At 41.1% G+C, this 13,377-nt stretch overlaps 1 protein-coding gene across 1 annotated transcript in view; it reads right to left on the reverse strand.

Annotated features, from left to right (window-relative positions):
- LOC115131528 (neurexophilin-2-like) overlaps positions 1-13,023 on the reverse strand; it is a 108,731-nt gene extending 95,708 nt beyond the window's left edge. Inside the window, exon 1 of the mRNA XM_065002050.1 lies at positions 12,553-13,023. Coding sequence (XP_064858122.1) covers positions 12,553-12,609 — 57 coding nt within the window. The 5' untranslated portion in view covers positions 12,610-13,023. The remainder of the gene's footprint in view (positions 1-12,552) is intronic.
- Between the last annotated feature and the right edge of the window lie 354 nt (positions 13,024-13,377).

The raw sequence follows: 13,377 nt of genomic DNA on the forward strand, positions 1-13,377 counted from the left end.
GAGAGGAGAGATGAGGGCAGGCAGGCAGGGGGAAGGGGAGAGGAGAGATGAGGGCAGGCAGGCAGGGGGAAGGGGAGAGGAGAGATGAGGGCAGGCAGGCAGGGGGAAGGGGAGAGGAGAGATGAGGGCAGGCAGGCAGGGGGAAGGGGAGAGGAGAGATGAGGGCAGGCAGGCAGGGGGAAGGGGAGAGGAGAGGAGAGGGCAGGCAGGCAGGGGGGAAGGGGAGATGAGAGGAGAGGCCTAACCAGATGACTGGTAAATGTTGGATGTGATACAGTTCCATAGGAAATGTTGTGCACAGCAGTATATGGATTATTGATGGTTATTGTGTGTGCGGTTCGTCTCATGTACTCTGATACTCCACAGAGAATTACAGGCATCTGAATATGTAGAACATAATGGAGATATCGTTTGAATAAATTAATTCACAATTACATTAGCGACAAGACTGTAAATGGTTGGTTCAAATACTGTATATACTGTACAAGCAACAATAGATGTTTCTGCTTGCTACACTATAATTAGATGAGGTGGTGTGTGTCTGACCAGTCTGAGGCAGGTATTGAGCTCGATAAATAGAACATACTGTTGGGTCTGAAATTATTAATAACCTCCTGCTTGTATTTTGGACAATGGAAAAGAAGATGCCAGAAAGTATTCAGGACTATGGAACAAGGTGTTCTGTACTCGTTGTCAGAAAGTATTCAGGACTATGGAACCAGGTGTTCTGTACTCGTTGTCAGAAAGTATTCAGGACTATGGAACAAGGTGTTCTGTACTCGTTGTCAGAAAGTATTCAGGACTATGGAACAAGGTGTTCTGTACTCGTTGTCAGAGAGTATTCAGGACTATGGAACCAGGTGTTCTGTACTCGTTGTCAGAAAGGGCTTTGGTAGACAGCAGTGACTAATGTAAATTAAGTACATTGTCCTCACCTAAATGTGGATACTTGTGGATGTGGATACTAATTGTCTAAAAATGAATTGGGATTGGGAAATTAATAATTGTTTTACCTACGTGGGCTAGCCAAACAAACTGTCTGAATATCTGTGCCATTTCCTGGTAGCTGTGGTTTGATCTGGCCAAGGGAAGTGAATGCTGTTTCAGAGTGAACAAACCAGCTATGATAGATACACACTAGGCATAAATAAATAGATACTTACTGGTTTGGTGTACCAGTAATGTGATTGCTTTTCTCATCACGATGCAACAGATTACACAAGAGATTATGGGTTGGTTAACATAGAATTTGTCAGATTAGGAGATAGGGGGACCGATTGTAGATCGTTCTAGGTTTAGAAAATGGGTCGGGTGACACACACAAATGTTGCCATATCACCTGGCAATGAGTGGAACACTTCTACTCAATCTGCTCGCTCTACCTTCTGACAGGAAATGGACTGAGCACGTGCTTCAGACGTATACTCTCTGTCACAGATATAAAAAAAAATAAAAAACAGTACAAATAGTATTTATTGAACCTATCTTTTTAGTTCCTCAAAAAAGAGAGCATCTTGACTGGCTGCATCACCACTTGGTATGACACCTGCTCGGCATCTGACCACAAGGCGCTACAGAGGGTTGTGTGTTCGGCCCAGTACATCACCATGGCATCCAGGACCTATGTAACAGGCGGTGTCAGAGGACGGCCCTAAAAATTGTGAAAGACTCCATCCACTCAAATCATAGACTCTTCTCTCTGTCACCGCACGGCAAGAGGTAATAGAGTGCCAAGTCTGGGACCAAAAGGCTCCTTAGCCTAGTGGTTAGAGAGTTGGACTAGTAACTGGAAGGTTGCAAGTTCAAACCCCTGAGCTGACAAGGTACAAATCTGTTGTTCTGCCCCTGAACAGGCAGTTAACCCACTGCTCCTAGGCCGCAATTGAAAATAAGAATTTGTTCTTAACTGACTTGCCTAGTTAAATAAAGGTTAAAAAAACAAACAAAACAACCAGCTTCCACCCTCAAGCTGTAAGACGGCTAAATAGTTAACCAAATAGCTATGAGGACCATTGACCCTTCTTGATTCTATGTACCCACGCACTGGACTGTACCCGCACACTGGACTGTACCCACACACATGTATATAGCCAAGCTATCATTGACTTGATACTGGTACCTCATGTATATAGCCAAGCTATCATTGACTTGATACTGGTACCCCATGTATATAGCCAAGCTATCATTGACTTGATACTGGTACCCCATGTATATAGCCAAGCTATCATTGACTTGGTACTGGTACCTCATGTATATAGCCAAGCTATCATTGACTTGATACTGGTACCCCATGTATATAGCCAAGCTATCATTGACTTGATACTGGTACCTCATGTATATAGCCAAGCTATCATTGACTTGGTACTGGTACCCCATGTATATAGCCAAGCTATCATTGACTTGATACTGGTACCCCATGTATATAGCCAAGCTATCATTGACTTGATACTGGTACCCCATGTATATAGCCAAGCTATCATTGACTTGATACTGGTACCCCATGTATATAGCCAAGCTATCATTGACTTGGTACTGGTACCCCATGTATATAGCCAAGCTATCATTGACTTGGTACTGGTACCCCATGTATATAGCCAAGCTATCATTGACTTGGTACTGGTACCCCATGTATATAGCCAAGCTATCATTGACTTGGTACTGGTACCCCATGTATAAAGCCAAGCTATCATTGACTTGGTACTGGTACCCCATGTATAAAGCCAAGCTATCATTGACTTGGTACTGGTACCCCATGTATATAGCCAAGCTATCATTGACTTGGTACTGGTACCCCATGTATATAGCCAAGCTATCATTGACTTGATACTGGTACCCCATGTATATAGCCAAGCTATCATTGACTTGGTACTGGTACCCCATGTATATAGCCAAGCTATCATTGACTTGGTACTGGTACCCCATGTATATAGCCAAGCTATCATTGACTTGGTACTGGTACCCCATGTATAAAGCCAAGCTATCATTGACTTGGTACTGGTACCCCATGTATAAAGCCAAGCTATCATTGACTTGGTACTGGTACCCCATGTATATAGCCAAGCTATCATTGACTTGGTACTGGTACCCCATGTATATAGCCAAGCTATCATTGACTTGGTACTGGTACCCCATGTATATAGCCAAGCTATCATTGACTTGATACTGGTACCCCATGTATATAGCCAAGCTATCATTGACTTGGTACTGGTACCCCATGTATATAGCCAAGCTATCATTGACTTGGTACTGGTACCCCATGTATATAGCCAAGCTATCATTGACTTGGTACTGGTACCCCATGTATATAGCCAAGCTATCATTGACTTGGTACTGGTACCCCATGTATATAGCCAAGCTATCATTGACTTGATACTGGTACCCCATGTATATAGCCAAGCTATCATTGACTTGGTACTGGTACCCCATGTATATAGCCAAGCTATTGTGTATATTTATTCCTCGTGTTACTACTATTTTTCTATTATTATTATTACTATTACTATTATTAAAAAATATATATTCTGCATTGTTGGGAAGGGCCTGTAAGTAAGCATTTCACTGTTGGTCTACATCAGTTGTTTACGAAGCATGTGACCATCAAAATTGGATTTGATTTGATGACGATTCTATTTAGTTTAGTCTCCTCTTTTGGGAGGGTGCCAAAGAGAGAGAAAAAACTGTTACAGAGATGCTAATCGAAGGATAATAAATGAATTTAAAAAACACTGCAATTAAGGCTGTTCACTCCTGTTAATATCCCCGGGGTTCAGGAAGCTGGTTGTTTTATAAAGCTGACAAATAGATCAGGTGAGATGATACCTCGCTGAAAGAAAAATCAGGTCTTATTTCTGAATAGCATTGCTATTTAATTGTTTATCTGACTTGTGTAGTGTTAGATGTTATCTACTATTTTATTATGTCATATTAGATGTGTACAATGAAAGGGTCATGAAATGGAATAATAATATTCATCATCATATTTTAATACGACACATAAAATATTAAAAGATATATAATTCCAGCTTAGCCGATAAGGTTGAAGCTAAGGGTGAGTTTGAGGATGGGCTGATGGCCGATGGGCTGATGGCCGATGGGCTGTTTTACATCCATCATGAACAGTTTTTGATCATCACTCTTCAATGCTCAATGCTTTTGCAGAGCCTGGAGACGAAACACTTTCTCCTTCTCTCCTCTCATCGCTCGCTCACTCGATCCATTCTCTCCTCTCCTTTCTGTTCGCCTCCTCTCAGCTCTCAACTCTGACTTACTCACAGAGCCACAGGCTAATAATAATACATTGATTTAACCCTATCAATTATTAAATGTTCCCTATACAGATAAAACAGTATTGTTTCAAGGCACATAATTACATTATGGTTGACACACTCCAACATTAACACAATTCAATCCTTGCACTTAATTTGGAATCCGATGTAAGAGGAGGGTACAGGGAGCATTTAAGTAAGGATAAACGCCAACGTTCTGTACATTACCTTGGAAATAATAGACAACGCATTTTTCATTCATACTTTCTCATCTTCTGGAAGCTAGAGATGCGACCCAGTTGTTCGTTTGATTAGTTTGATATGTATTATTATTTATTTCTTTACCCTTACTAGCCAACTAGCCAGCTAGCTACGGCTAACACAGTCGCGACCTCTGCAGCCATAATAACAGCAATGTATCTGTTTTCTATTGATATTAATTTGGATAACAATGAGCTGATAATGACAATGAGCTGATAATGACAATGAGCTGATAATGACAATGAGCTGATAATGACAATGAGCTGATAATGACAATGAGCTGATAATGACAATGAGCTGATAATGACAATGAGCTGATAATGACAATGCGCTGATAATGACAATGAGCTGATAATGACAATGAGCTGATAATGACAACGAGCTGATAATGACAATGAGCTGATAATAACAATGAGCTGATAATGACAATGAGCTGATAATGACAAGGAGCTGATAATGACAATGAGCTGATAATGACAAGGAGCTGATAATGACAATGAGCTGATAATGACAATGAGCTGATAATAACAATGAGCTGATAATGACAATGAGCTGATAATAACAATGAGCTGATAATAACAATGAGCTGATAATGACAAGGAGCTGATAATGACAAAGCTGATAATGACAATGAGCTGATAATAACAATGAGCTGATAATGACAATGAACAATGAGCTGATAATGACAATGAGCTGATAATGACAATGAGCTGATAATAACAATGAGCTGATAATGACAATGAGCTGATAATAACAATGAGCTGATAATGACAATGAGCTGATAATGACAATGAGCTGATAATGACAATGAGCTGATAATGACAATGAGCTGATAATAACAATGAGCTGATAATGACAATGAGCTGATAATGACAATGAGCTGATAATGACAATGAGCTGATAATGACAATGAGCTGATAATAACAATGAGCTGATAATGACAATGAGCTGATAATGACAATGAGCTGATAATGACAATGAGCTGATAATAACAATGAGCTGATAATAACAATGAGCTGATAATAACAATGAGCTGATAATGACAATGAGCTGATAATAACAATGAGCTGATAATGACAATGAGCTGATAATGACAATGAGCTGATAATGACAATGAGCTGATAATGACAATGAGCTGATAATAACAATGAGCTGATAATAACAATGAGCTGATAATGACAATGAGCTGATAATGACAATGAGCTGATAATGACAATGAGCTGATAATAACAATGAGCTGATAATAACAATGAGCTGATAATGACAATGAGCTGATAATGACAATGAGCTGATAATAAGTTTGTGTGGTTGTTAGTTTAGCTTTCTGTAACTTTGTAGCAAGTACAGTCTGCATGTGTAGCTGCATAATATTGGTCATGATTGCAAGTTGTCCCGTTATCTGGTTTTAATGTCCATTCTAGAATGCCCTTCTAACCAATCAGAAATTAGTATTCAACATTTCTGCGGTATAAATGAATAGTGAACTGTTTCAGTATGTATTCAAATCTTCTAAATAATTAAGTGTGTCATCTGTCACAATAGCTGGTGTAACCTCAATCTGCCAGATGACAGGATGTTTTTAGCACTCTGACATATCTGAGGAGGACACCACTGGAGGCTGGAGAGGGGAGGAATGGAGTCCATGTCTGGAATGGAGTCAATGGAATGGTATCAATCAAACACGTGGTTTCCATGTGGTCGATAACATTCCATTTACTCAATACCTGGCATTACTATGAGGCGTCCTCCCTTCAGCAGCCTCCACTGCAGTTCACATGTCTGTAAGCACACACACACGCGCACACGCACGCACGCACACACGCACACACGCACACACACACACGCGCGCACGCACGCACGCACATACACACACACACACACACACGCACACACACACGCGCGCACGCACATACACACACACATACACACACACACACACACACGCGCACGCACGCACATACACACACACACGCACGCACGCACGCACACACACACGCGCACACACACACGCGCGCGCACGCACGCACGCACATACACACACACGCACGCGCGCACACACACACACACACACACACACACACACACACACACACACACACACACACAGTAATGCTGCTGGAATATCATGGCCTCAACCTAAGCAGTCTCGCTCACAGCACTCCTAGTCCTAACACTAAGGTTTGTCACAAGTGATTCTAATGTTGGATTCCAGACTAAAAAGAAAGACTAGTTTTAAGGATGCTTTTAAGTTGTTTTAAAAATAGCCAGAAAGCTACTGCTGTCATGGTAGGTGCTAAGCACGAGGTTGGATTGACTTTTTTCCTGATTCATGTTTTCATTTGATGATAAATAAACAAAATCAACAGAATTATTGCAATGTAATGCAGGCATAAAAATAATGACATCAATTATAACAGCAGTGTGATAAAGGAGAATAAAAATAAAAAATAATAATAATATGGGATATGGCATCTCAATATTCACACCTTAAATTAAATCAAATGTTATTTGTCACACGCACCAAATACAACAGGTGTAGTAGACCTTACAGTGAAATGCTGAATTACAACAGGTGTAGTAGACCTTACAGTGAAATGCTGAATTACAACAGGTGTAGTAGACCTTACAGTGAAATGCTGAATTACAACAGGTGTAGGTAGACCTTACAGTGAAATGCTGAATACAACAGGTGTAGTAGACCTTACAGTGAAATGCTGAATTACAACAGGTGTAGTAGACCTCACAGTGAAATGCTGAATACAACAGGTGTAGTAGACCTTACAGTGAAATGCTGAATTACAACAGGTGTAGTAGACCTCACAGTGAAATGCTGAATACAACAGGTGTAGGTAGACCTTACAGTGAAATGCTGAATACAACAGGTGTAGTAGACCTTACAGTGAAATGCTGAATTACAACAGGTGTAGGTAGACCTTACAGTGAAATGCTGAATACAACAGGTGTAGTAGACCTTACAGTGAAATGCTGAATACAACAGGTGTAGTAGACCTTACAGTGAAATGCTGAATTACAACAGGTGTAGTAGACCTTACAGTGAAATGCTGAATACAACAGGTGTAGTAGACCTTACAGTGAAATGCTGAATACAACAGGTGTAGTAGACCTTACAGTGAAATGCTGACTTAATAGCCCTTAACCAACAATGCAGTTTTAAGAAGATAGAGTTAAGAAAATATTTACTAAATAAACAAAAGTAAAAAATATATATATATATACATGTATATATATATAAATATATATAAAGTAACACAATAAAATAACTATAATGAGGCTCTATACATTGGTTACCGGCACAGAGTCAATGTGTGGGGGTACAGGTTAGTTGAGGTCATTTGTACATCTAGGTAGGGGTAAAGTGACTAGGCACACATAATAAACAGCGAGTAGCAGCAGTGTAAAAACAAATGGGGGGGGGGGGGGGGGGGTCAATGTAAATAGTCCGGGTGGTCATTTAATGAATTGTTCAGCAATCTCATGGCTTGGGGGTAGAAGCTGTTTAGAAGCCTCTTGGACCTAGACCTGGCGCTCCGGTACCGCTTGCCATGTGGTGGCAGAGAAAACAGTCTATGACTTGGGTGACTGGAGCCTTTGACATTTTTTTGGGCCTTCCTCAGACACCGCCTGGTATAGAGGTCCTGGATGGCAGGAAGTTTGGCCCCAGTGATGTACTGGGCTGTACGCACTACCGTCTGTAGCGCCTTACGGTCAGATGCCGAGCAGTTGCCACACCAGGCTGTGATGCAACCGGTCAGGATGCTCTCGATGGTGCAGCTGTTTAACTTTTTGAGAATCTGGGGACCCATGCCAAATATTTTCAGTCTCCTGAGGGGGAAAAGGCGTTGTCGTGCCCTCTTCACGACTGTCTTGGTGTGTTTGGACCATGATAGTTTGTTGGTGATGTGGACACCAAGGAACTTGAAGCTCTCGACCCACTCCACTACAGCCCCGTTGATATGAATCAGCAGATGCTACATCCATTTTTGGACGCATCAAATAATGATATACAGTTGAAGTTGGAAGTTTACATACACTTAGGTTGGAGTCATTAAAACTTGTTTTTCAACCACTCCACAAATGTGTTGTTAACAAACTATAGTTTGACAAGTCGGTTAGGACATCTACTTTGTGCATGAAACAAGTAATTGTTCCAACAGTTGTTACTAGACAGATTATTTCACTTATAATTCACTGTATCACAATTCCAGTAGATCAGAAGTTTACATACACTAAGTTGACTGTGCCTTTAAACATCTTGGAAAATTCCAGAAAATGATGTCATGGCTTTGAAGCTTCTGATAGGCTAATTGACATCATTTGAGTCATTTGTAGGTGGATGTATTTCAAGGCCTACCTTCAAACTCAGTTCCTCTTTGCTTGACATAATGGGAACTCATAATAACATAATGGGAAAATCAAAAGAAATCAGCCAAGACCTCAGAAAAAAAATTGTAGACCTCTACAAGTCTGGTTCATCCATGGGAGCAATTTCCAAATGCCTGAATGTACCACGTTCATCTGTACAAATAATAGTACGCAAGTATAAACACCATGGGACCACGCAGTCGTCATACCGCTCAGGAAGGAGACGTGTTCTGTCTCCTAGAGATGAACATACTTTGGTGCGAAAAGTGCAAATCAATCCCAGAACAACAGCAAAGGACCTTGGGAAGATGGGAAACCGGTACAAAAGTATCTATATCCACAGTAAAACGAGTCCTATATCAACATCACCTGAAAGGCCGCTCAGCAAGGAAGAATCCACTGCTCCAAAACCGCCATAAAAATGCCAGACTACGATTTGCAACTGCACATGGGGACAAAGATCATACTTTTTGGAGAAATGTCCTCTGGTCTGATGAAACAAAAATAGAGCTGTTTGGCCATAATGACCATCGTTATGTTTGGAGGAAAAAGGGGGAGGCTTGCAATGGGTCTTCCAAATGAACAATGACCCCAAGCATACTTCCAAAGTTGTGCCATGTCAAGGTATTGGAGTGGCCATCACAAAGCCCTGACCTCAATCCTATAGAAAATATGTAGCCAGAACTGAAAAAGCATGTGTGAGCAAGGAGGCCTACAAACCTGACTCAGTTACACCAGCTCTGTCAGGAGGAATGGGCCAAAATTCACCCAACTTATTGTTGGAAGCTTGTAGACGGCTATCCAAAATGTTAGACCCAAGTTAAACAATTTAAAGGCAATGCACCAAATACTAATTGAGTGTATGTAAACTTCTGACCCACTGGGAATGTGATGAAAGAAATAAAAGTTGAAATAAATAATTCTCGCTACTATTATTCTGACATTTCACATTCTTAAAATAAAGTGGTGATCCAAACTGACCTAATACAAGGAATTTTACTGGGATTAAATGTCAGGAATTGTGAAAAACTGAGTTTAAATGTATTTGGCTAAGGTTAATGTAAACTTCCGACTTCAACTGTATACCCATTGATTCTTGAAGAATATAACTTATAAATGCCTCATGAGCTTAGTTCAACTGTCACACTCCATGAGAAGCCAAAATATAAACTTGTTTAACTCCAATGTTTGTAAACAAAACAAATGTAAACAAATACTATATAGCCTCAAAACATGGTTAAAACTTTCATTTTGATACCACGGATGATCAGTCCTTGCATCCATAGCTCTGTCTATGTAATTGAGAATGATTACATTTCTCCAGGGCCATCTCTCAGCTTTTTACCGAGCCATGGGTGGGGAGCCTGCTTTGTTATTGTTACAACTGCTGAATGCCTCTTTAATATTGTCATTTCAAAGGCATTCTTCTGTTTTACACTGTAGGTGTACTCTTCCGTATTGTGTTGTTTGCCCATCTCTATATAGTAAAGTTGGTTTGTTTTTACACTGTTGGTGTACTCTTCCGTATTGTGTTGTTTTCCTATCTCTATATAGCAAAGTTGGTTTGTTTTACACTGTTGGTGTACTATTCCGTATTGTGTTGTTTGCCCATCTCTATATAGTAAAGTTGGTTTGTTTTTACACTGTTGGTATACTCTTCCGTATTGTGATGTTTTCCCATCTCTATATTGTAAAGTTGGTTTGTTTTTACACTGTTGGTGTACTCTTCCGTATTGTGTTGTTTGCCCATCTCTATATAGTAAAGTTGGTTAATAGAATTGGTCATGACTCGTCCTATGACACAGGTCAAGCGGTGACCTCGTGTAAGAAGTAGGTCACATCTAGGAGATCATATATCCTTGGTCACATGTGAACTGTGTGATGATTGAATGGTTTTATGGATCATAGGATAATAACTTATTTTTAGCATTTCCCTAATAAAGACTATCATACCATGGCATTGTTGAATACTCATTCTAAAGCATTCATTATTGTCATATTTATATAGCACTGTATTTGCGTGGTAGAATTCAATGTCTATAGTTTATTTGTATATGTTTTTGTTTGCACTGCTTCTAAAAGTAAAAGTCGAATTGAAAACAGTTTTGGTATTGTTGAATTCTATTTTCATAATAGCAAGCTATGACTGATGGTTTGGTTAGCTAAAATAGCAAGTCTGTTTGTTTAGTCACCAAAGCCAACTACTGTAGCTATCTAGTCAACTTGCTACCTACTTCAGTGGACGTCAAACACATTTCTACCATCAAATGAACACATGTATAGTGCCAAATGTGTTCAACTAAACCCTGGTATAAAAGGGTTATAATCAACTCGGGCCTCTATACATTCTCTGGAAAATAATGCAACCGCATGGAAGTCAGTTCCACTCCGGCAGCGCGTCGTGGAACACGCCATCCGCGTCGTTCCATATTCTCCATAGAACGCATAGCCCCTCGTTGATTATCACTTACATATTCCAAGAGTGTTCTCACAGAACATTCTATTGTTCTATTGTTTATTCTATACCCCCCCCCCCACACACACACACACACACACGCAAACAGAGAGCGAGAGATGCACACACAGCTTTGTTTTCGTGACATTTCTGGACTTTTTGGGGAGTCAAAATGTTTGACCATTAAAAATCCTATTTTCCATAACCCTTAACCTGACCCTAAACGTAATAATAACCGTAGCCCCAAAACCGTAACCCTAACCCTAACCCTAAAGCTTCAACTAGCATTTGAACAAGTTCAGGACATGAAAAAAGTCCTGACATTTCAAAAAAAGTTATTGTGAATTATTGGAACATAGGGGTCCTGAAAACACACACACACACACACACACACACACACACACACACACACACACACACACACACACACACACACACACACACACACACACACACACACACTAAGTACACCCCCAACTATAATACATTCACAAACTCTTTGCTTAGTATAGTGATGTTGAGATAAAACATAAAACAAGCTGAGGGCATGTTTAACTTCTGAAGAAAAAAATTACAAGGAAGTGGCTGCGAGCGCAAATAGATAAATAGATAACGGGCGGGATGCTTAAGTGGGGGGTAAGGGAAACGCTCAGACGGCATAATTGAGTCAGCAAGACGCGGGGCTATGAACTCATAAGAGACTCGAAATTGGAACGCAGGCAGGGCAGCGCTGAAAAAACATGTGATGTGATACACTCACACTACACATGCCTCTATTCCCGAAAACATCAGCTCACACCTTTTTCTACTGAACTGCTCAAATACTATTCTCGGAGGTATACTGCTTCATCATGAAATACAAGGAACATGTCAAAAACCTCGCAATAACTTGACAAAAGTTTGTTGAGCTAATAAAAATAGAGACTGGTCTTCCATCACCACATGTCACAGGTGGAATGTGAAATAGGCCTAATGTATCGTATTCTCTAGTATATTTAGTTGGACTTGGGTCCAATATTTATATTGTGTCTTACCAGAAAAATGGTATCGTGCTTTAGGAGTTCAATTCATTGTTGGGGGTTTTGGTTACTCTACAAATGAGTGACTAGCCTATGGGTTACGTTTTCTAAACACAACATTTATGTTCTACAATAGGTTACGGTTCAGTAACTTTCCGTTTTCTCTTACCTTTCGTAGAACGCACTGGGCGAGGATCACAATGGTCCAAACGAGTACCTTCATCATCGCAGCACACCTTCCGTCGCGGACCACCCTGACACTACGAGTCTCCTTGGGTTGACATACACACAGCAGCAACGCTCGGCAGGGATCACAGCTTCACACAATCCAACACAAAGAGACGAGGCAGACACACAGAGAGAAAAAATACCCCCCCCCCAAAAAAAAGTTTCGATGTAGGTATTTTTCTCTCCGTCTAGTTCACCGTATTATCGATACCGATAATTAGTTGAAGGTTTATATTTTCCGGTCCGTTTCGTTTCTGAGAGGAATATCCATAGTTTTGAACGATGGATACTATTGGAGGACAGAAGTCGGGAAGTTTGCGCGGGGAGGCAAAGTCACCTTGCGGGAAGAGAACGTTTATCAGAATGAAGATCCCGAATCAGAGAGCATCTCCTGTACCACTCACAGCTGAGAGGTTGGTTTAAGAGAAAATGTTTTTGTTCCTTCTCTCCCTCTCACTATATCTCTCTCTCTCTCTTCCCATCTCTCCCTCCTCTCTCTCTCTCTCTCTCCCTCCCTCCCTCCCTCCCCCTCCCTCCCTCCCTCCCTCCCTCCCTCCCTCCCTCCCTCCCTCCCTCGTTACTCCTCTCCCTCTCTCTCTCCCTCCCTCTCTCTCTCTCGCTCCCTCGTTACTTCTCTCCCTCTCTCCCTCCCCTCTCTTCCTATCTCTCCCTCCCTCTCTCTCTCGCTCTCTCTCTCCCTCCCTCCCTCCCTCCCTCCCTCCCTCCCTCCCTCCCTCCCTCCCTCCCTCCCCCTCCCTCGTTACTC

This window comes from Oncorhynchus nerka, linkage group LG15 (genome assembly GCF_034236695.1).
Source record: "Oncorhynchus nerka isolate Pitt River linkage group LG15, Oner_Uvic_2.0, whole genome shotgun sequence".
Lineage (NCBI taxonomy): Eukaryota > Metazoa > Chordata > Actinopteri > Salmoniformes > Salmonidae > Oncorhynchus > Oncorhynchus nerka.